The 25,382-nt window shown below is 34.9% G+C and overlaps 1 protein-coding gene across 16 annotated transcripts in view; it reads left to right on the forward strand.

Moving 5' to 3' along the window:
- The window catches only part of PPFIA2 (PTPRF interacting protein alpha 2), a 421,613-nt gene that overhangs the window by 359,774 nt on the left and 36,457 nt on the right, over window positions 1-25,382 (forward strand). For all 16 annotated transcript variants that reach the window (XM_084878850.1, XM_084878843.1, XM_084878856.1 and 13 more), the window contains 2 exons: window positions 1,770-1,924; window positions 7,138-7,231. In XM_084878850.1, coding sequence (XP_084734976.1) covers window positions 1,770-1,924; window positions 7,138-7,231 — 249 coding nt within the window. The remainder of the gene's footprint in view (window positions 1-1,769; window positions 1,925-7,137; window positions 7,232-25,382) is intronic.

The following is a 25,382-nucleotide window of genomic DNA, read 5'->3' on the forward strand; positions in this document are numbered from 1 at the left end:
GGATGTAGGGGCAGAGAACTTTCTACCTCTTTCCTTTTAGGTTTTTTGGCTGCTCTAAATTAAATTGACATTAGGCAGATTAACAGGATAAAACAACATATTTCATTCATATGGGAGCCCCATAAAATTAAGAGATTCCCTGGCAGTCGGTCTTATATTGAGGCTTACATACTAGCCTGAGCTAAGAAGAAGAGAAGTCCTTCTGATAAAAGAAGTTTTCTCACTTAATAGCTCTCTTACTGGTACAGGCCCTGACCTAATTTCTTTTGGGTAGCTATGGGGGAGGTATAAAGCTTCTCCTGGGAGTGCTGGACTCCGGCTGTCTTCAGCTTAAAATAATCCGCAGGCCAAAGTGGTACCTCCCAAGGTGGCATATTCTGCTCCCACCAAGGACAAGACTATACATTTGCCTTGGAGTGTAATAGTAATTAAGGTCTGAAAAGTCCATGATTATGCCCCATTTCCCTTTAGCAGACTAGGCACACCACCCTTTGGGTGCTGCTGCTCCTCAGGCAGAAAGTTCCTAGAAAGAAACACAACACACACACAAATTCTACAAAATATTAAAGGAAAAGATAAGGTTATATTGGGAAATATACCATCTGTCATAATGACATTTTATATTGTCCTTTCCATCTACCTAAAAAATTGCAAGCAGAGCTATATAATAATTAATGACATAAATAAATGTAAGCATGCAATTTAATCTTAACTGCAATGTCCTTTTTCTGTCAATAATTGCAACATCTCTAGATACCTAATTGACATAAGTGAACATAATGATGATTAATACTTCAAGAATCTGCCTTCTAAGTAGTATAGGTTTTACAACAAATATTTTTGAAACCAGAGCTTTTTGTTCTGGCAAGCACTATTTCTCTTGTGCTTATTTTTAATTTCTAATGCTTCAAAATAGATACTTCCTTCACTGTCAAAAACATGAATTATATTGTCACATAAGAAAAGCAATAGATTTTGAGTTTAGGGATTGTGAACTCAAATTAATTAAAATGAGTAAGTAACGTTAAATAATGTATTATGTCATTATCAATTGAATAGCTGTATAAAAAAGAATGAGGGCAATATCTATTGAACTTCTCCTATTAATACAGTGTCAAATACCCTGACCAAGATTGGAACCTAGACCAACTGCTTAAGTGTCATTTCAGCTTATCATGTACATCAAAGAATACCTTAGGACTACAAGAAAAAGTATACAACAATCACTAGGGTATATGATTTGTTACTTCTGAATCCCATCCAGATGATATTAAATTGAGTGAATTGGGATCCAAAACTGAGAAAAAGAATGCTTGATGAAAATTCAGTGAAACCATCCGTTAAACTTCATTGTTGGATATATTTAAATTTCTTATCATATGTTATTAAATTTAAGATTTTAAAAGCACTCAGAGAAAAAAAAATAGGTAAAGGGTCAAGTGCTAAATAATAGGTCATTTAACATGTAGTTAATAAAGCCACCTATGTTTACTGATTAGCTTGAGATTGTACAAAAAAAAAAAAAAAAAAAGAAGGGAAAATATCATTTGGAACAAAAATAAATTTTTTAGAGAAAATTTGGAGGCTCGGGGCCCTAGGATGTGAAACCATACTTCAGTTTGATTAAGAGGAAAGGTGGGCAGAGAGGGAGAAAACTTCAAAGTCCATGTGTTTCTCCTTTCATATATTTATAAAGGAAGCAAGTCTTGTCTAAGTATCGTGTGGATGTTGCATTAAAATGAGCATTTGCCCTCCTTTGTGGTTTGCAGTAGTTTAGCTGCCTCCCTGGAGCCAGACAGCCTCGGGCTTGGCAGTGCCAACAGCAGCCAAGACTCTCTTCACAAGGCCCCGAAGAAGAAGGGCATCAAGTCTTCGATAGGACGCTTGTTTGGTAAAAAAGAAAAAGCTCGGCTTGGGCAGCTCCGTAAGTATGTGTGTTTGACTTTCTACTGCTACTCACTACAGTCATGGCTGAGTGTCCATCTGTTTTTTATTTCATTCTATTTCTCAGTTTTCTCTTTTGTTTTTCTTTGTCCTACCAATGACAACGGAAGATAAGAAAGGATGACATGGAAAGCAATGTGTTGAGGAATGATAATGTCCAAGAACCATGTCAAAATTTTTAATCATATCCTAAGATTTGGAACTGTTTATCTCATACAAGAAGAGAAATACAAATTAACCTGAGAGTAGCTATGCTAGATGGTGTGGAGAAATGAAACTGTCAAAATAAAACTATGAAAATGTTCACTTGGTTCCATAAGGAATAATAAACAACAAGGAAGGAATTCTTAGTAATTCATAGAGAAGAATATTTATAAAGGGGTGTTATTTGCCTTATGTAACAATTTGAAAATCCAGGTTAAAAAGGTAAACTTCAGACCAGTCAATGTGACTACACTATGATCGCCCCTAATGGCACCCCTGTTTCTGCCTGTTTCTGGCCCAGGAACGTTTGCCTGCTATATCCTGTGTTTGTCCTGTCCAAACAGCTACTATCAGGGGTTCTGAAACTCAAGAATCAGGATTATGCATCAGTAATTAGAAACCTGACTGGCTTGATTTTTAATTTTATCAGAAAGCATTAATCTATTTTGAAACAAAGCAAATTAAGCTGTGTTAAAAATAGCCATGTCAAACAAACCTTGTTTGTTTCATTGACAAAGTTGTTCTGTAACAGAACAGGAAAGGTAGTGGACAAGATGTCAAAATGGGGTGTGGATGATGGAAAAAATATGTGGCAGTTATAATTGGTTGAGGAATACTGCTGTCATAATGCCAATTAACAGAGTGATGCCACCTAGCTCAACGTCTCTCATGGGTTGGTTATGACTCTCTCTCCTCGTTCAGCACATCCCCTAATTGCTTGGACATGAACATTTCAACAGCACAGATATATGATTTATGGATTACTAATATGGTTATGAATCACAAAATTTAAGAAATAGACTTATTCATAAATACTGTCTAAAGTGTAAAATACGGGAGCTCATAAATATTTGATTCTAAACATTATTCTAAGAAAAAGTCAGAAATTTCAAGTAACTCTAAAGTCAATATATTAGTCAATAAAGATAGGCCACATTAATAGACATAGCATTGGGATGAAAGACTTTTCTATGCTACTCCACTGTGGTTAGATAACAGCCAAGGAATAGTATCCATTCTGTTTACTGCACTTTTAGAGGCATATCATAACCTTGGAGGAAGGTTAGAGGGGAAGATTAAACTCATGTACAGGCTTGAACTCATGTGAGGAATAGACACATAGATGAATGTGTTTATTCTTCTTGCTGACCCAAAAGTATGGCTGATTGCAAATATTTGAAGGGCTGTTGGCTTTTCCATTGTTAAGTGAATGTACAAAACTAGAACCAAAGTGTTAGTCAAAGATTATCTTCATCTCAATGTAAGAAGTGTCAGAATGATATCCAAAGAGCTGGCTTTTGAGATAAGGCTTTCTTGGTTACTGAAAAGTAGGTAAATTATAAAGCAAAAGCTGGGTGAATACTAGGAAGATGTGTTGTGGAGGGGATCCAAGCATTGGAAAGATAGTTTGACTGGATGACTTCTAAGATCTACTTCAAATCTAGTAATACTGAATCTATGACACTCCAACATTTAAGCCTATATCAAACAACCTTTTATTTTTTATTTTTTACAAAACATATACTATTAATTGTTAACTATAAAATGCATGTATGTTTTTAAAATTACAGACTTTCAGAGTTAGACAATATCTAAGATCATGTAATGTTCCACACTCCATATTATATATATATGTAAAAAAAGAGATGAGTTTAATAATGGTTAAAGGTATTAGTTCCCAGCTCTTACTACCTAGTCTAGTGCTCCAGACAATATACCCTTGGAACCATTTTAATAAAAAGTACCTACCTCATTGAGCTCCTAATACCATGGAACAAGTTTAGTAACTTAGTGAAATTAAAAACATGACTATTTCATCAAATTTATAACTTTTTGAGGATATTGAACATAAGTGAATAAAAATTAAAAATTAATTCAAGGTAACAGACATCATAGAATACAGTATATGTTTTTTATTAAAGATACTGACATAATGTAAGAAAGGAGTTCAGATTATTAATTTTCTCTCCCTAGATACATTTGATTCTACTAAGAAAATCTAATGAAATTTTTTCTACAGAATTGAAAAGGTATACAGCTAGAGTTTCAAATAGAACTGATACCTGAGAAAGGGTACTAAAGTGACATGGAAGAAAAAAAAAACTCTAAAGGGAGTGTGCTAGAAACAACTTCGGTGTTTTCTGTGGTTAGTCAGGAAGTGGGTTATTGGTTGGGGTCAGGAATGGGAAACCAAATTATCAAACAAAGGAAATGGTTGGACTAAAGTTAAAGTTACTTAACTGTGGAGAGATTGGAAATGCAGAGTTCTAAAGACAACAATTTGAAACGGAAACACACACACAAATTAAATTATCTAAATTCCAGGGTCAAGTAGGAGGCTAGGAGTTAGAGCAATCAAGTACCTTGCTAAGAAGCAGTTAACCTAAAGCTTATGAAAATGGTGATAGCATGTGAAGACAAGGTAGAGATGTTAAAGCATTTATTGCTTCTTGGGGAATCATCTGCTCCATAGGATCTTAACAATCATTGGTTTACTACCTGGGAAACACAATTCTCCCAGGTCTGCAGAGAGCCCTAATAATAATGACTACAAAAAAAACAAAACAACAACAACAACAACAACAAAAAACAGAAAACCCATGGCTAGCCTAGCTGATGTTAATAGTGAGGATGAAGACTAGAAGCCATTGACAGACATTGCAAGAGAAGGAGCCATAATTAAGAACAAAAAGATCTTCAAGAATGGAGAATTGGATAGGTAGAGCCCAAGAGAGCAAAGCTGTGAAAAACGAGTAAAAAGAGCATTGTCCCTCAGGGGAGCACAGCCATGCCTCTCCCTTCCCTCGCTCCTTCCCCCAGACTCCTTACCTTTGCCTTCAACTCTCCTATGCTCTAGAGGCCCTTTGGCTTCTGTAACTTGTTTCCTGAGCTTGCTGGCTCACTTCTAAGATCTCTGTAATTTTCTAAATAAACTTTCTCTTATAATCCTATCTAATAAAATAGTAATATGCAAATTAACCATCATTATGCTACACTCGCAAGCCAAGCCTACTAGCCAATCAGGAGCGAGGATGCAAATAAACCCAACCAATATGGCTGTGGCCATGGAAACAGCAGGAAGGAGGCTTGGGTTTCCCTGGTGATGGAGGAAGCCAAGCTTTTTGCACACCCTGGCTGGCCCAGGCCTCCACTTAAGGCTACAAAGTTTCAATTGTAGAGTATAAATAAATCCCAGATACCAGGGCCTCTGCTTGGGTCGCCAGGGGGCATGGCAGACCAGCAAACCACCACAATACCCTCACTCAGGCTGCCCCATGCCCCAAGTGAACCCTCACCCTGATCCGGGACACCCTTCAGGGCAAACCTGCTGGCCCCCACACATGCACCAGGCCTCTATCCTATCTAATAAAGGAGTAATATGCAGATTGACCATCACTCCAACATACAAGATGGCTGCCCCCATGTGGTCAAAGATCCTGCCCCCATGTGGATACAAGATGGCCACCACACGATGGCCAGCAGAGGAGGGCAGTTAGGGGTGAGGAGGCTGGCAGAGGAGGGAAGTTAGGGGCAAAAAGGCTGTGAAGGGAGCAGTTAGACATCAATCAGGCTGACAGGGAAGTGGTTAGGGGGTAATCAAGTTGGCAGGCAGAAGTGGTTAGGGGCAATCAGGAAGGCAGGCAGGAGAGCGGTTGGGAACCAGCTGTCCTGGATTGTGAGAGGGTTGTCTGACTGCCTGTTTAGGCCTGATCCTACCAGGATCAGGCCTAAACGGGCAGTCGGACATCCCTCGAAGAGTCCCAGATTGGAGAGGGTGCAGGCTCCACTGAGGACCCCCACCCCCCGGCATGAATTTCATACACTTAGCCTCTAGTCTATACTAATAAAAGGGTAATATGCTAATTAGGCAGGATGTCTTCCAGACAACCATCTGGACGTCCTTCCTGACAAAGCCATGTCCAGATGAAGCCACCTGCCAGTGGTGCCAGGGATGCCAGCAGCTGCTGCTGTGGCCTAGGAGAGGGAGAAGCCACCTGCCCGCTGTCCCCTGTAGCTGTCCCAGGAAAAGCCATCCTGGGTCCCAGGTCCCTGGGGCTGGCCAGAGGGAATCCCAGGTCCCGAGTATGGGGCTGGGGCAGAGGTGGTTAGAGGGGATCAGGCTGGCAGGGAAGTAGTGAGGGGCAATCAGGCAGGCAGGCAGGTAAGCAGCTAGGAGCAAGCAGTCCTGGATTGTGAGAGGCATGTCCAATTGCAGTTTAGGCCAAATCCCTATAAAGTTACAGGGTATAGGAATCATACAGGTGAGCAAAAGAGGATTCCAGAAGCTAGAAATGAAAAGCTTTTAGAAATCAGGCAATGCCTCTCCATTCTGTTTACTTGGAATTGAAGACACACCTGAGTTTCTACTCACTGGACTATCAATTAACCCAATTATATAAGAAGTCTTTTAAAGTTTTAAATGTTGCCTGGCCATCATACTCCGTGATTGAGCCTTGACCTGTGAACCAGAAGGTCACATGGTTCGATTCCTGGTCAGGGCACATGCCTGGGTTGCAGGCTTGATCCCAGTGTGGTTCATGCAGGAGGCAGCCAATCAATGATTCTCTCTCATCATTGATTCTTCTATCTCTCTTCCCCTCTCTCTTCCTCTTTGACATCAATAAAAACATTTTTTAAAGTTTTAAATGTTGAAAAATGCAATACTCCACAAATATTTGCTTTTATTTCATTAAAAGGAGATCACAACACTTTCAAATTATATATTCATGGGTTTATAAGTATACAGGCCACATGTTTTATGTTGCTCTGAGTTACCATTGAATAGTGTTGACAGTAGGTACTATTTTTATTTTCCATTCTCTCAGTGTATGTTTATGCATATTGGTTTGGAAATAGAAACGCTTACAAAGTGTGTGGGAGTGAGGAGAAAATATGATCATAAACAGTTGCTCAAATAAATTTTTAAGAACTTAATTGCAGAATTGACCCAATATGTTTAATCTAATGTGAATAGTTACTTCTTCACAGGAGGCTTCATGGAGACGGAAGCTGCGGCCCAGGAGTCCCTGGGGTTAGGCAAACTCGGAACTCAAGCTGAGAAGGATAGAAGACTGAAGAAAAAGTAGGTTTGGAGATGTTTTTCTTCTCCTTTCTTAAACTTTAATTTACACTTTTGCATAGCTTATAGGGTATTTAAAAAAGAGATTAGTTAGAAGAAAACAACCGACGGATGGATATTGCCCTGGTTTTTCCTAAAACTATTCAGGGCTTGAGTTTCCTTGTTCTAATAGGCTAGAGTTTGAAATAACATTTCTCTAAATATAGTTGTGTTATTTCAAAACACAGGTATATTAAAATATGTAAATGCAGCCTTACAAATAATGTAATAGTCTGTTTGGTGTGACATTCAGTACTGTGCTGTATTAGTATGATAAAATGAGAGAGTATGCCATTCATCTTTGTGTTTCTTCTCATGACAAAGTATCTCCTCTTAAGATGGAATATTTAAAAGGAGAAATTCCTCTGAATGATTGAATATAAACTAATTTTAGACTTACAGCAGATTGTTTTGCATCTGTCAGGAAACTGATAGTACATCTTTTCATTCACATATAATATGGAACATTTAAGTAACTTGCAAAATTGGCAAATTTTGAGTCCCACCAGCAATTGGAAAGCAAGTAGATCCATAAATAACATTTTTGGATACATAATAACATTTTTCAGTGAGGAAACAGCACCTTTAGAATATATTTTTAAAAGCTAAAGAATTTCTCTTTATTCCAGAATCTGTTGGCTGGTTACTCTGCAGCAGTTCATGGCTCTAGTCATCATTGTAACAGAGATTCTAACATAGATGCTCTCATGGTTATAACATTCAGACTAATCGGCTTACTTCATATGTTGCCAGTTCACTTGCACTGCAGATGTTTACTAAGAAGGAGGAAATATGTACTTAAAAGTTGCAGAACAACTCACTAGCCAAGTTGTTTCATTAATTTTCTATTTATAAAAATTAGGTATTTATCCAAATTCAGTAGAAATACTGTGAAGAAAATAAAAGTAACATGGAAAACATATTTTAAAAATACAATGAAATGTTCAGTAGCATTCTATACTAGCAAACATTTTCTTTCGTTAATTATACTTCAAAATGCATATTTAAACAATACTATAATATGCTTGAAATCTCTTATTTTTATTTATTCCTATCAACGATTGTTATATTCAAATTTAAGGTTATATATTGAGAGAGAAAAATTAAAAGTCTTCTTTGATAGATTCTTTAAAATTTATTTCAAGTTTAAAGGATTTTTAATTTTATTCTCTGAAAATTACTTTACATCTAAAGGAATAAGAAGAGTCAAAACCCAGTTTGGCTAATAGACCTCCTTTACTTCTCTTAAAAGTTTTTTTTCCCCTAGTCTGTATTACTCAGTGGATAGAGCATCGGCCTGTGGACCTAAGGGTCCCAGGTTTGATTCCAGTCAAGAGCACATGCCTGGGTTGTGGGCTTGGTCCAATGTGCAGGAGGCAGTCAATCAATGATTCCTTCTCATCATTGATGTTTCTCTCTCCCTCTCTCCCTCTCTCTCTCTCTCTCTCTCTCTCTCTCTCTCTCTCTCTCTCTCTCTCTCTCTCTTTCTATCTCTCGCTTCCTCTCCCTTCCTCTCTGAAATCAATGAAGGTATATATATTTTTTAAAGTTATATTTTATTTTTCTCTCAATGAAATATTTACATATAATGGAAATCTGGCCACCTTTCACATTGCATACAAGGCTGATATTGAGGCATGCATTACATAGTTCATTGTTTTTTTATGGGACCAAGTTAAATGTCTCTTTTGATGGCTACTAAAGTTAAATATTCCAATTATACAATGATCTAAAAATATATATATTATTATTATCTACTATTAACTTTACATACTGTTGGATTGATTCGATATTAATGTTATGGAGTTATTTTTCAAATCCTATATACCCTCATAGCAGAAGCTGATTTTAGTTCTGGATTGAGTTTGAAAATTAAGAGTTTTGAGTTTAATTTGCAATATGTTTAAGCAAAATATGATTTTAAAATGTATTAAATAGAATATTGTCACTAATATAAGAATAATATAGGAAGCATTACTTAATATAATACAAGTTAAAATGTATTAGTTATTTTCTATTGAGTAATAGTACTTGGATTGAAGTGAATCCAACAAAGTTAATCAATGGAAAATAGTATTTCTTTTATTATTGTTTATCCCATAGCAAGAACCCTCTGACCATAAATATATAACCAGGATGTGTGAGAGTATACATAGTGCTAACACTTATTCAGGACTTGCATGACACTATACTGTGGCTTCTGGGTTACTAAAGGGTGAAGTGTTTTCATGTAATGAGTTATTTAAGATAGACAAGTTAAATCATTCTTAAATGTTCTGAAGTATTTAAAATTTTATTTAAAATTCCATTGTTCTTTTTTTCTAAAGATACTCTGTCCTTTTTAAATGTGCTTCAAGGAATACAATTTTCTGTGTTAAATTTTCATGTGAATTAATCTTCTTTCAGGATGGAAAATAATTCAAGTACATTTTATTAGAAAGATAAACAAAACCATAAAATGGAACTTTCTTTCAAAAAGTTGAACACTCTGAGTTGTACATTTTAGTAGCTATGACCATGTTTTCCTAACAATTTTTTTATTCTCGTCTTTGGCCAAAAATGTAATGATTCCAGAACAAAGTACTTTGATCGATATTCACTGTCCCAAAGTTGCTATCAGAGATCCATTAGTATCTGAAGGAATTGGCCAACCTGGAGAAAATTTTTTATTTTTAACTTTCCTAGGACATCAGGTATTTAAGATGAATAATCTGTGATTTTTAATTTAATTGGGAATAATTTTCTCTAAAAATGTTAGTTATGGCACATTTTTAAAAACCATACGTTCATAGAGCAATATTCAAGACATTCCGAATTTTTGCAAAGTTCAGAAATTTGTAATGTTGCCAGTCCCAAAGAAAGTCTAATTTGAGGTACATTTACCATCCAGCAAATTGAGCACACAAGATTTAGAAAAGCTTACTAGATCTGTGTTCCTACTTTATTATAGTTTAACTTTTCTTTATGGTACAGGCATTTGTTTTTCTTATGTTTCTAGCTATTGTCCAATGATGAGAAATAGAAAATCAACAATACTGGATCTGCTAAAGCACCCACTATTCAAAACATCTTATCAACCTTCACCTTTCTGAGTTGGGTATGATCACACAGGTGCTATTCTTTCATCAGAACATCTAACCTAGCCTAAGTCAATCTATTATTATTCTTAAGGTTCACATTTACTATGCCTTATTTCTGCTATAATTTCCTTTAAAACTTAAATTCCTTAATTTTTTTCCCAGCAGGTTTATGTAGAGTGCTGCTAATACCAATAATAATTGTGTCAAACTGACAGCACCACTTTGAGTACTTTACATTAATTTTTCTGGCCTTCACCCTTAAAATGTGTCCAATTTTTTCTGTAGCCAACATTGTATAGCTCCTAGTCTTTAAGGATTTAGTCACTTATTCTTATTATAGATCTCAGTATTAGAAATATGATTTCTCACAATTTTCTTGATATCAAGTCCCTCTGGAGGGTCACTACTCTCTGAGATCTTGTCCACGAGCTTCTGTTTGATTTAATTGGACTACAAGCACTTTTCTGATTTAACACAAACTAAACATCCCTTCTATTTCTGAGGTTCACATTACAAACATCAGGACCTAAGAACTTGTCCTCTTTCCTTTTATACCTGTCACCCGATCTTCAGGGACGTATTTCTCTTTCTTACCTCTCCAGCAATGTTTTAGGCTAACACCTAAAGTTGTTCAAGCTGGTCACCCACAGCTACAAAAAATAACTGCATGATATAATAGGCCCTACTGAAGGGACAAAAGCTTACATGGTCTGTCACATCAAAAACCTCAATTTCTGAATGTTCTTTGACTCCATGAATCCCTGAATTTCACTTAGAACATAGATGTGGTGTTTTAGGACTCAATAAATAGAAGCTCTGCTCTTTGACTAAAATTTAGAATCTATTTCATGCTAGACAAAGGAATCAAACAATTAGAGATCACAATACCAGATTTATTGCTGAAAGAGCAGTTAGAACATGACTTAAGTATATGGAAAAAAGAGGGTTCCTAACACTGAATCCCCAAATTTGATAAACTTGCCTGACACTGAAAGAGCTAGATAGTCACAGGCTTCCACCATGCGCAAGTGTTGCCCATGCCTGTAGAATAGCATCTACAATATACCGAGTCCATCAATCCATTAATCTGGAATCAAGGACCATAAACTCACAAGGAAGGAGATGAAATTTTATGTCATTAGCATCTTTGCCTAAAGAAGAACTTTTTGAAATACCAATGTCAAATGTGTTTGTATGAATGTCTCACCAGATTTCTTACCTTACTGTTCTCTCCTGGAATATATTTAACCGCCAATTATCCACATCACCTTTCTGAGAATGTGATGATAGGATATGTGGCAAACTCCCTAAATACTTAGAGTTCTGAAAATACGTTTTACATCTAAAATTAGTTGGAAATTGCCCAAAGTGTAAAACTATTGATTTAAAATAGTTTTCCCTCAAAACTTTGAAAGTATTACTCTTCTTGCTTCCAGTTTGTCCACTGTCAATTGCTTGTCATTCTTTCCTATTTAACATGTAGGGTTTCTTTATACACTCTCTTTCTCTCTCTGAAAGTTTAAGATTTTTCTCTTTATCTTTGGAGTTCAGAAATGCTTTAAGTATATTTATAATCAAATGTTTTTTATATATAATTTTTCTAATTTATACTTTTAATCTGAAGATTTATTAGACTGGACTATCTTACACATATTGACATAAAGAACTTTTATTTCTAGATTCAACTTTGTTTCCAAGAAACTAATTTTTACAGATACTACGGCATTGAAGATGAATTTGTCTGTTTCATAGCATTGCACCTTTTTAGCACTCGGACAGTCCTTGACAGGCAGTGAACACATTAAAATTCATGTATATCCAGTGGATGGTTACTGATCTCCAGAAATATCAATTCTGAAAATTTTATATCCATTTTTTATCTACTCTCATTTTCCCACTACATTTTAACACTGTACAATTTTTCACAAAAGCATATATTCATGCTGAAATCTGTATCTTGAGATGAATTCATATACAGATAGCAAATGAATATTAATATATTGACTAATTTATCATTTTTAATCTTTAGTTATAATATAGATAACATATTATTATATGTTTTATTTGCTATGTTCTTCTGAACATAGTAAATAAAAATGGGTTTTATATTTGAAATCAATTTTTCAACATCATTAAAAAAATTAATATTCCAACCTAGCTATCAGCAGTATTCTCAAGAAGAGTTTTTCCTTGGAGCATGGCAGTCACAGTTAATCATTATCAATGAATCTTTATGTTAGAGCTTCAAAGACATAAAAGTGAAGCTCTGTAGATTTAGTTAATTTATTTCTGTTGCAATCCTAAGGGTCTTCTTCAGTGCATAATCAATAATGTGTTTAGCGACTCTGCACTTTTAATCTTTTGGTATTTGGAAGGTTCCGAGATTAGCTATCTCTGAGCAAAACAAATGTCACTGAAAATATTCATAAAGGTATCACAGAAATTCCACGACAGTCTTTCACTTAATAAATATTTATTAAGGGCCAATCTGCCAAGTTAAATTTAAAAGCAGGCTGTGCTTCAGAGGTTAATTTGTAAGACGTGTCTTGGAGGCTTTGAATGCATTTTCCCACCTAAGTCATGCTGTATGTATGGAAGGTAAATGTCTTCACTTGCCCCACAAATGTCTATTTTGTAAGCATGGTAAAGGAACTAAAACTTGTGAGATTAAGCAAAAAGGGGAGTTCTCTGGTAGGGCATTAGAGATTTCAGAGATTGCAGAAACAACAGAATCAGGACAACTTCAAGATTTTAACAATAACAAAGTATGAAATATTTCTCTAGAGTGTTGTCAATACTCATAACTTCTATTTCACATTTATAATTTCCTAGGAGAAGCATCTGTAAATATTAAAAAAAAGAAAAAAGATATTTGTACTTGGCTCAGTTAACTATAGTCAAGGATTCATTTAGTCACAGACATGGCTATAGGGGAACACTCCTGGGCAACTGACTCAAAAGGATCTAATAGCGAAGAATTTTTCAGAACCTAAAGACAAGGTTCTCTCTTAGAAAATGTGTCCCGACTTCCTAGTTGGAACTCTAGGAGTGTGTCTTCTCTACCTGCACTAACCTAGAACAATCATGGCCTTGCCATCTGATCATGGAGAGTCCTGCCTGGCTCCAAACAAGGGCAGTGTAAGAATCCCCTGGAACCTAAAAAGTAGTAACAACCAAAGGATAAAGGCTCAGATGCATTGAAATTTCTTTAAAAAAAAATTAAACTAAGGGAACCAAGTGCTCTCTATATATATTTTATCTACTTAGGAAGAAAAAACATACAGAAAGAATGGAGTTGCTGTTTTGAATCCACAGTACAATATTAATAGACTAGAGGCACAGTGCAGGAATCCATGCACCATTGGAGTCCCTCCACCTGGCCTGCGGGGATTGGCTGAAACCTGCTCTCGAACGTCCCCTGAAGTAGTGGTGGGCAAACTCATTAGTCAACAGAGCCAAATATCAACAATACAACAATTGAAATTTCTTTTGAGAGCCAAATTTTTAAAACTTAAACTTCTTCTAATGCCACTTCTTCAAAATAGACTCACCCAGGCAGTGGTATTTTGTGGAAGAGCCACACTCAAAGGGCCAAAGAGCCTTATGTGGCTTACGAGCTACAGTTTGCCGACTATGGCCCTGAGGGGTCCTGGATTGCGAGAGGGCACAGGCCAGCTAAAGGGATCTCACTGGTGCACAGGCCTCTAGTATGCACATAAGATCTTTGATTAATCTCTTCTCACCTTGCTCCTCCCACCTTCCCTCTGAGATTAATCAGTCTGTTCTATGTTTCCATATCTGTGGTTTCTAATCCTGCATTGAGCATCTGCCCCCCAGTGGCCAGTGTGCATCATAGTAACTGGTCAGACAGTTGAATGGTCAGATGATAGGCCAGTTATTTAGGCTTTTAAATAGGGAGAGATTACAGAGGAAATAGAACAGAAGCCCTAGAAACTCTTCATATTTTTCTGTCCATAGAAAATGTAAAATAAGAATTAGCGATAGGAAATTAAAACTCAAGACAGCTATATATACTGGAAGAAAGGCCTTTTCTAAATAAATTTATATTGTCTGCTTGATTGATATTAAAGACAGACATGAAGATAATGATTATACTAAGTATTTCAGGGGGCATGATCCCTTCTCTAAGTCCCTGGTCTTCCAACATAATAAGAAAAATGCCACAAGCCTAAAACCACCTAATGTTCTTATTTAAAAGATGTTCTCCAAGTTAAAGATTGGTTCACCTCACTGTTAGTTTTCAAACTAAAGATTAAACATTTATCAGATCTTCACCAAGAATAAATGGAGTTTCTTAACTCTAAGCTGTGTCCTTAAAATTTTCAACATTTTCTATACATGCAGATGAGGAAAACTGCTGTAGAAACACTATGTGTTGAGTTCAGCAAGGTATTTCATATACTTTTTAAAAGATACTTCTAAACATGGAATGAGATTAGTAAAATGCCCTTATAACTGATGGGACAGTTGTAATCAGAGCGACTGAATAAATTAATTGATGATGACTGAGTGAAATAATAAGTGGCCAACTCAGCACTTTTATAAATGATTTGTTTTTGTTATTCTTAAAGCTAGATGATATAGTAAAGTTTTTTATATAAATACTTTCGTTTAAGGAAGACCTTTATAAAGAGATCCAAATCTAACGTGATGAAGTTTAATAAAGGCAATTATATATTTCTATATCCATTTCATTACTATACATACTATTTGTGTGTAAGAGGATGTGTAAAATGTTACCTCAGCTCCTAAGAAAAATTTTTCTGCAAAAATTATAAATTAGCAATGTCTGGCAAAGAAGTTTATGACTTTCAATATCCATAAAAGTAATTAATAAGGCCAAAAATCTGTGTACTGACCAGATCATAGCCAGATATTGTGTTAATTTCTGGGAAATAAGCTTGAAAACAGATTTATTCAGAGGTATTGATTATTATAGCAAAATGACACCAAACTATTTCTCCACGGAGTGTTATACTAGTAAACAACTAGGAATATGTGGAGTGTAGACAGCAAATATCCAAATGCTGCCAAGCAGACAAGTAATCAGACATTTTCTTTAAGGCTTAGTGATAAAATCTTGAGCCAAAAGCAGAGTTTATTACAAACAAATTTGAGTTAAGTTTAAATGAGAACTAATAGTGATCACAGATCTGAGAAGAAAGAATTGACCACCTGGAGTTATTTCTCATGTTTCTGTCCAATATGGACCTGCCAAGCATATGCATGTGGTAAGATTATGATAAGGAAGATTCTAATTTCAGCTGTGAGATTGGTTTCTAAGCTGTTTAAATTGTCCTTGCCCTGGGGTTTGTTATGTTCTATATAATTTGGAGAACTGAACTCAGAACCTCTGCTTTTTTAAAACACTTGCAGTGCTGCATATTATAGGCAATCAAATTATAGTTTCTGAATAACTAAATGTGATTAGAAGCTGGGTGGGAAAGAAGAAAATCTAAGAAAATGGAACAGATACTAGGACAGTGACCTCTACATAGAAGACCAAACCAGAAACTTGGGTTTCATCCCTATTTCTCTCTTTTCCTTCTCCCTCTATGCACCTTCATGTACCACTATCACTCTCACCTCTGTTGTATACTACCAATCACTCTCACCTCTGTGTTCCTATCACCTTTATGTACCATCACTCCATATACTAGCTCTCTAAAAAAATCTCTCAAACATGTTGATTTTTTTCTTCTCTTTCTCATACCATTTAAAACAGTCTTTATATTTTCAGTCTTACCTTCCTGTAATCTATTCCTCACACTTCTGCTAAAGAGCTCTAAGTCATATTTTATAGCCTGCCTAAATTTCCCAACCATTCCTTAGCAGCCATAGGATACATTCCAAATGCCTTTATGTAGACCATAAATTTCTACATTATCTAGTCCCTATTTATCTCACCATCTCTGTTTCCTCTATTTCCAATTATGCACGCTAAGGTCTTAGTATGCTTAATATCTAGCTCTTGTTATGATTACTCCTATATCCTAGTGCACATGTATTCTGTTCCATTTTTCCTCCTCATTCTTTGTATAGTAATGATAGTAATATATTTTCTATGTATTAAATACTTAATAATCACACAGAGCAGTTATAATACACCAGCTATTATTCTATACATTTTAAGTTGTATTACATCTTAATTTTTACAATGCCTTTGAGGTAGAAACTGCTATTCCCTTCCACACATGAGGAAATGTAGCTTTCCAGACACTGTGGTTCACAAAAGTGCAGATCTCCTGAGCCTAGATTACATCTGAATTAGGTAGGATAAGGCCATAATTTCAAGAATATGTAGTCCAGTCTTTTATCTGGACCTTAAATCTCTATATAATTTAAAATGGTCTATTAAGGAATAAAAAAAAACACTCATTCTCTTTATACTCTAAAAAAGTAACATATATTTTCCTCTAGAGAATAGTTTCTTACCCAACTTCAACCCAACATGATCAACAGATATATTCAAACCAAGACAAAGATAGGTAGTTTCAAAACACAAGATTTAGCCATGAATATAACTGTCTTTTTCTGATATAATTAACCCCACATAATATTCCAAAGCTTAATATAACAATAGTAATTATCACTAATAAATAAGCAACACAAAATGTAAATGTGTGCTTAAATCAATCTAACATTATTTATTCCAGTAAAGCTTACAAAGTCAGTGTCTAATTATAAGGATGATTTAATTACTTTTTTAAAAAGAAAAACTGCCACTAATTAAGGTACATTTACATAACTGCTGACATCTTAATTTAGAAGGAATTCTCCATATTTTTTTCTAAAAATATATAATGTTGCATTAGCTCTGTATTCTATTTTTCAAAAAGTCACTGAAGATATGGTTTCAATATTTATTTAAAATTAGCCATTCATGAAGTAAGTTTCTTTTCCTTGTCTTCACATTTCTAAGAAGAGTAATGAGCCTTCGTGTCCTATTGCCAGAGTTTTATTTCAAAAAGTCTCTACCAAAATACATTTCTTTCAAAATATATATATGTATATGTATATATGTATATTTTATTGTTATGTACATACAAACATACCATTAAATATGCTTCTTTATAATTCTATATTATCAAATGTTTTATTTTGGGCTTCACTGAGTTAAGTTTGCTAGGCAAATGAATAACAATATTCTTAGAAGAATAAAGATTCTTAACCTCTTTTAAAAATATCTCCAAAAGCTATTTGAAGTCAGTGTTAACTTTAAAGAAAATACTAAAGTAGTGTCATGATGAACCAAACGTAAAACCTCTGAACCATTTGCTTTCCTATACAAGGATTAGAAGAAATGTGCTTGGCTGTCTATTTTTATCTGTATCCCATCATCTGACTTTCTATATAAAGCCATTCCTGCCATTAGCCTGGGGTGCTCTTATCCACAAAGCTCACTCAGTCACAGCCTGGCCTTTAAGCTTCAGAGCTTCATCACTTTCAATATTATTCTCTCCTCCAGCTCCCCATGGTCATATTCCAAATCTCGTCATTATCCCGAGTCATTCTGTTACAGAAGTACTGATTTAAGTATATCATTCTTCTCAAACTGGAGTCTTCTCCTTTCAACATGCTTTATGGACTTCTTCCACTATTGTATTTATAGACTTCTATTCCTGCACACTGCATTAGCCCTTCTCTGTCCTCTCCTCTTTCCCTTTTCAGCTCAGATACCATGTCCATAATTTCAACACAACTAAACATTCCTATTTTTTTTTTTTTTTACTTCTCTTTCCTTTGCTCATATCCATGTGTCATAAACACAGCCACCATTGAATTTTTATTCTCCATGTCTATATTTGGGCTCCTTTGTGCTTCTGGAGAAAAGTACAGTAAGGAAACTTGCGCCAGCTTCATTTAGGATTTCAGTGCTGCCCAGTAATCTTGATATGTTCCTCTCACCAATTCTACTCTCTGCAACTTTTGTTAGAGTCCTCCACTATGCTTAAATGTGCAACTTCTGCAAATGAGCTCACATTCTACCTTAGAAAGAGAGAATAAAGAGGACAGCTGAGTACTCTGACTTATTTACTGTATAATGCACACTAATACTTGCCCTATTGCATTATTATTATTATTATTATTATTATTATTACAGGAAACTAGGCTTCTGTCTTCTTACTTAAGATCAGCCCTTCCCATTTTCTCAGTTATGTTGAGCCTATTACTACTTGCTCTTAGATCTTCAAATTCTATTCTCTTCTGTGTATGGCCATCACCATTCAAACATTCTCAAGTTTACTCTATTAAAAAAAATCCTTTCTTCATTCCACTTTTTCACTCCAGTTATTACCCATTCACTCTTCAATCTGGCACTAATAATTGATTTAAAAATATTTCTAACTTATCAACTTGAACCTTCAAAAGCCAGAGGCAATTAAATTATACATGTAAAGCTCATTTAGTAAATTATTTCATTGGAAATGTGAATTATTTTACATAACTTGTTCATGAACAGGTGAAAGCCCATTCATTTGATAGGTGATCTAGAAAGAGAAAGTAAGACAATTTACGTGTAAAGTGCCTGTTCTGAAATATAACACATATGTTAGCTGGTAATGTCTTCTTGTTGTGCTGATGTTCCCAAGGAAAACATTGTGCCAATAATTGGATTTGATCTTATTCATTAGATGGTAACTCAACTGGCTTTTTTGTATGTCAATTATTTGACTAAATAAATTTAGTCAAATAATTGACATATTTGACTAAATAAATTTAACTAAAGAACATTTATTCTTAACAGAATCTCTCTTGCTATTATCATAACCTTGGCAATCTGGAGTGGAGAATACTGAGGTTATATGTAACTGCAAATAACTGCTTTTAGGAAATAATGTATTAATTTTATAGCAGAAATTAAACACTTTATCTTTGCATATATATATCTTTGATATAAATTTATAATTTATTACCACAAAAATATCTGAATTACTTATGACTATTAGCTTTCTGTTTTTTGCAAAAGATATATTTTAGAAAGTCATGAGTTAAAATACTTAATATTCTCAAATGAGATACCTGTTCAAAGTGACTCTTAAATTAATTGACTATGGAGGTAATGAAAGTTTATAAAAACTATAAGAAAACAGATAACTTACACAAATTGATAAGAAATATATATAGTAGAACTTAAAGCGATATTTTTTATTTGTGTTTCCCACTTGTTTTCATTATTTCTCATGTTTTATATTTAAGGTATTTTTATTGGTGCAAATTTTCTCTTTTCAAAAGTGATAAATGAAGATGAGATGAATATTAATCTTCTACTTTGTGCAGACTTAACTTGCTTGTTTTAATGGAGAGTAATTTCTAGATAACTGGTAGGCTATGGAAGATAATTTTGTCCATGATAATAAGTGGCCCAAATTTTGTTGCCAGTTTTTGTGTAAAGCTCAGAAATTGTCTTGTTTTCAAAGCTCATGAAAAAGTTCACAGGCTTGTTGAGTCTATTAATCACTTAGAAGCTATTTCTTTTTGGTTTTAATTTTCTTTGCTGTGTGTATGATGTAAAAAGTATGACTTAACTTGCTTAGGACATTGTGGTGCCAACTTGTTTGGACAATTATTTTTGTTTCTTTGAAAACTTAAAGGTCAAAGAATATATATTTCTTGTGATGTCCATTTAATAAAGTAACACATGGTTTCTCTGAATGAATGCGTTTAGAGGAGGCACGTGCAGGGTGTTCCATTGCCACGATAAGTTTTTCTTTATAATGATTATGCAATAAGCAAGAAAACTCTGATTTGCCTTATTTCTGAGATAGGTACTTCTTCTTCATATTTTGTTACATTGAATATGTTTTATGAGTTGTAGTAAAGTTTTCTTTTTCTAATATTTAGTATAGTATGCTTGTCTAGAAAATTTAAAATAATATTTCCATGGCTTTTTGTTGAATTATTTAAATTCCATATTTTCCCAATGTCTCTACTATATCCAGGGAACAGGTGGGCACCTTCAAACACTACATTTAAGTCAATGTTGTTTTTGTGGTGATTTCTGATAATATTGATGAACCAGTCTCATTCATTATTTTTCCTCATAACAATATTTATAAAGATCTGCTCAAATAAGTATTTCCATTGAAAAGGATTCAATTGGCACAAATTCAACACTATTCTGCCAGTTCAGATAAATGAAGAAGTAGTGTGGCAAGCAAAGAATAATATAATTATTTTATACTTTTTCATGTTCTGATTATTGACTAGCACATATCTATATACAAATATAAAAAATACTGGTTATTATAGCAATTGATACTATAATAAAAGTATTGACCTGGAATGCACAAATGTATTTTTGCTCCAAATTGAGGAAATTCAATATCAGAACTTTCTAGTAATTTTGACCTAATCATATGTGAGAACTAGAACACAGACCTTCTGATGCTCAAACCAGTTCTTTCTTCAAGTTGCTGCCTCTTCCGAAGTTTTCTGTACTTCTGGAGCTCTAACAGTAGGCTTATATGGCTGTATAAGCCATGCAGTGAGTTATTTGCTTCTACTTGTAAAATAGCTCAGGAGTGCACTGAGGCAAAGAATGCCCTTTGACAGGTGCCTGATGTCCTCCCAGGGTGTACTAGAGGCTGGGGAAAATGTGGTCAAGCATGTTTCAGAGTGGCTCATTTTTGAGAGACAGATTTACTGGTCAACTATTAGAATTCCCCTCAGGCTGGTCATGCTTTTGGACGCAGTGAGTATGTGTGTCATGGTGAAATAACAATAAGACACCATATCTTTCTCATATTTGAGCTTTCACACATCTGAAATAATGCTCCTATTTTATTCCACGGCTTTCTTTGAATTGAAATGTATGCATTAACATTTGTGTGCTTTTCTTTTCCATCCATCCTTCTCCATCTCATGAAAAGCACATCTGGGTAAGTTGAATCACCATGGCTGGTGAACATGTTTATTTTCAGCATCATCCTCTTTTTTGTTTTATCTTTAGTATTTCTCTTTTCAGTTGTAACACAAGCTGCACTGCCTCTGACCAAAAGCAAAAATTGGGAAGTGTATTTATTTCTACAGCATCAAAGGAATCATTGGTTCAGAGAAATGTTCATATTTGAATTAATTATGTTGGCCTTCCAGGCAACTGTGTTTTGGTTCTTTTAGACACGTCAACAGATATCCAGACATCATCTCCCCTAGTTCTCAAGTCATTCTCTATGAGTTAGTGTGGCATTCAGTGAGGCCTAAGTAATAGTTGCAAGCTGTTGGGGTATTTTCAACTGTGCTGCATGACTAACTCTACCTGTGTGTTTCCCGGTGCTCTGCGGTTCTGCATTGACATTGTAGTCAAGAGAGAATTTTTGTCAATCGTTACAACTACACTTACACGAAGAGGGGAAATGCTAGATCTCCCCTAGTGGTACCTTTACTCTCAGGTTCCAAAGTCAATCTTATTTTTGGTTGAACCCTTTCATTTTGTGTTCTTTCCATTGTTGCCTGTACATGGGTTAACTTTTAAGGCTTTAAACGTTTATACTATCCAGAATACAGTTTCAAATTTTACCTTTTGAATTAAACTAGATTATACTAGTTATTCCTAAGACAAATCAGGCTTCAAAGTAAAACAAATCATGCATAATTTTATAAAATATTTACATTGGTGTGAACTTTACATTGGTAACCTATTTAACACTTTAGATGGGGAGACATAGTGCTCTTAAATTCAAAGCCAAAAGTTGGGGGGGGGGCGGGTAAATAAAATAGCTCCTATGAGATGCAATTATCCAGGAAGCTGTGGAGAGTTTTAGTAATTGGCTATATGGATATTTTTGGTACTGATATAAGGTCATGTGCTTTATAATATTACTTAATTCACTAGCATGGCTTACATTTTTTCTTCTTCTACAATTTCAAATTGTAGTTATTCTACTACTTATTTAACAATGCAATATTTACTCCAGTTGGGAAATCATAATACCAATGAAAACTCTAATAGGTATTCTTAAAAATGCAAGACAAGCTACGGTTAGAGTGTTGGAAGCTATGTTGGCCTAATGCAAGTTGTACGAACTTACATTTTCAAATTAATAAATACTTTGACAATGAATTTTAAGGCATTATTTTCATGTTATCACTTAACATTGGTCTTCCATGTTTTAATGATTTCTAAGTTTCATAAGGAAAATAATCCCAAGAAATAAAACTTCATTTCTGTATATCTTTTGAATGAAATTTGAAAAATAATGAATGAATAAGGTGTTGTCATTTATGGACCTTAAGGAATCAATATAATTGCCTTAATTCTAAAATGCAGTTTCTTGTCTCACACATGCTCCTGAAATTTAAACATTTTGGATATCAAAATAGTTTCCTTAGTACAGTTGCTAAAAGGAAGCTTAGGTGGCTAAAAAGATAGGAGAAGATAGAACAAACAGTGTTGTGCAAAATTTTAGGGTTGAAAGAACATTGAATTAGGAGTCAGAAGACAAGAACTTAAGCCCCAACTTCCCACTTAATTCCTGCATTCCCTTGAGTGACTAAGGTGACCGAGGTATGTGCTCTGTACTCACCAATATTACTCTCACTTTGTAACTCTCACAGCATGAGAAAATATGAATAACCTCAGAAATATGGAAACTGGAAATTCAAATTGGAATTAAAAGAGGGCTTAAATTAAATGAAGCACTAAAGTAATCTAGTCTAAATGGTATGCAAATAACCTGAAAATTTACCAATGTTCCTCTAGTAAGTCCCCAATTGGGAGAACAGAACACAGTGAAAATGGTTAATGGCAGGTAATGCAAACCCCTCTAGTTTTCAGTAATAGCATGAGTAATTGTATTGTGCCATCGTGTGTGTGTGTGTGTATGTGTGTGTATGTGTGTGTGTGTGTGTGTTTCATGGTTTTCATTACATTTAAAATCAAGTGAAGAAAGAAATTATGTAAATCCCAACTCAAATTAACATAAATTCAATGTCCTGTCAGAGACTATGCCTTCCATTTCAAAGCAACTTGAAGAAAAAAGGCTTCAATATGAGTGAACTCTGGTTTTAATGTAATCAAATCACTTCAGTCTGAACAACCTAGCTTGTGTTCCTAGACTCTAAATCAAACACTGCTTAAATATGTAATGGACTTTTATATGCACTGCATGTAAAAATGCACCATAATACAATATACAAACATACAATTGCACACACACACAAAATCACAGTGTGCTGTGCTTCCCAAATCAAGTCAAATATGTTAATGTTGAATTCGAAACTCTTCATTTTATGGAGCTAAATATGTATATTTAGCTAATCAATAATCTGAAGCAACTGATTGAGGTTTATGGTATATTTCTGTTTGGAATAATTATGTTAAGATATACATTTTCAGCATACAGATGTTAAAAGAAAAACTGAAGTGCATACTCTTACTGAAGTTATGAGAGCATACGATTTAAACACAACAAACAAAACAAAAACAACTTTTGAAGGGCCACATTGTCCAATGATTTTTCAAAAAAACTGTATGGTAAAATATCTGTTCAGAAAGAGAAAATAATTATTAAGCACCCTGGATTGACTCTTAACCAGATTTTCATCATGAATCCCAAACCAGGTCAAATGTTTGAAATCATCTGGAATGGATACCATTCTGACAAAGTGGCTCAAAAATTGAACTACAAAAATACATTATGGGATGCAGTTTACTGAAACAAAAGTACCTTACTGGAAGGTTTTGTCTACATATTCAACATTCACAATTATTTACTAAGTACCTCTTTTGTGCCTGACCTTGTTTTAGATGCTTCAAATTTACCTCCCAACAGAATATATAAAACCTCACTTTTCTTTCAACTTATTTTCTATTGGGATAGGACAGAGAGGAATAAATGGCACTTTAAGTTAGAAAATAAAAATAATAAAGCAAGGAATAGGGATAAGAAGTGCCTGTTGGTTATTATAGGAGGGAAGGTCAGAGAGAAGGTGACGTTTGAGTAAAGACTTCAGGTAGGTATAGGGAAGTATCTCCATGTGGAGATAAAGAAGACAAGAATTTCAGACAGAGGGAATAGCAGGTGCAAATGTCCTGAGGCAGAAAGAGACCTGCTCTGTTTTCAGGTAACAGCAAGGACACTAATGTCATCAGGTGATATGAGCCAAAGAGATGAAGAGAGTAGGGTAGATTCTTTGAGCCTCTTTGGCTTTTATTCTCAGTAATACAGGAAGTAACTGAAAATTTATGAGTAGAGATTACACTATCTGACTTAAGTTTTAACTCTATCTTGTGTGGTGCAATTTTATTAGGAAACTAGACAGAACTTTCACAATTAAAGTTTTCTAACCTTTAAAAATGGCTTTTAGACAACTCATATAATTCACATGTGAAAATGTTATGTGCTTTGTAAGTGTTGAGTGCATATATTTTTTTCTTTTATTGAATGTAGAAAAGACTATTATAAATGTATGCTTGTTACTTCCACTTTAATGCCACTCACCTGTCACATAAGTGAAAATGTTCCTTTCCATAATGTATGTAAATTACAACTCTTACTAATGCTCGTCACCTCTGTGGAGGTCTGCTCTAAAGGAGGTCTTCTCTAAATGTCCTTGCACATATTCCACGCTCAGTCCTGCCTCTGCCTCTCCGCCCTTACTGCTTGTCCTGCCTGGAACACGATCCCCATCTCCTTTCTGCCTGCCTTTCGAAGCTTAGTTACCAGAAAGACTTCACCAGTTGTTTCCCAGGCTATTAGCCCCCTTTATTAAATCCTCACACTCACAATATGCATTACTGATTTTTAACACCTGCTTGTATATTTCATTATGTTTTCAGACAGTTCTGTGTGTTTACTTTTTTATCTAACCAGGGACCTCCTGGAAAACTGGGTCCATGTCTATTTCCTCAGATGTTCAATAAGTACCTGATGGTTGGTTGTCTGACCCACTTCAACCCATTTCTCTCAATATACCGGTCTCAGGGAGACTAGGCTATTTGAATCTGGTTTTCAATGAAGGGATGGCATGAGGAAGCCTGAGGGAATGGGTGATGGCAGAGCAAGCCAGGA

This window comes from Pipistrellus hanaki (assembly GCF_964339955.1).
Source record: "Pipistrellus hanaki genome assembly, chromosome: 3".
Taxonomy (NCBI): Eukaryota; Metazoa; Chordata; class Mammalia; order Chiroptera; family Vespertilionidae; genus Pipistrellus; species Pipistrellus hanaki.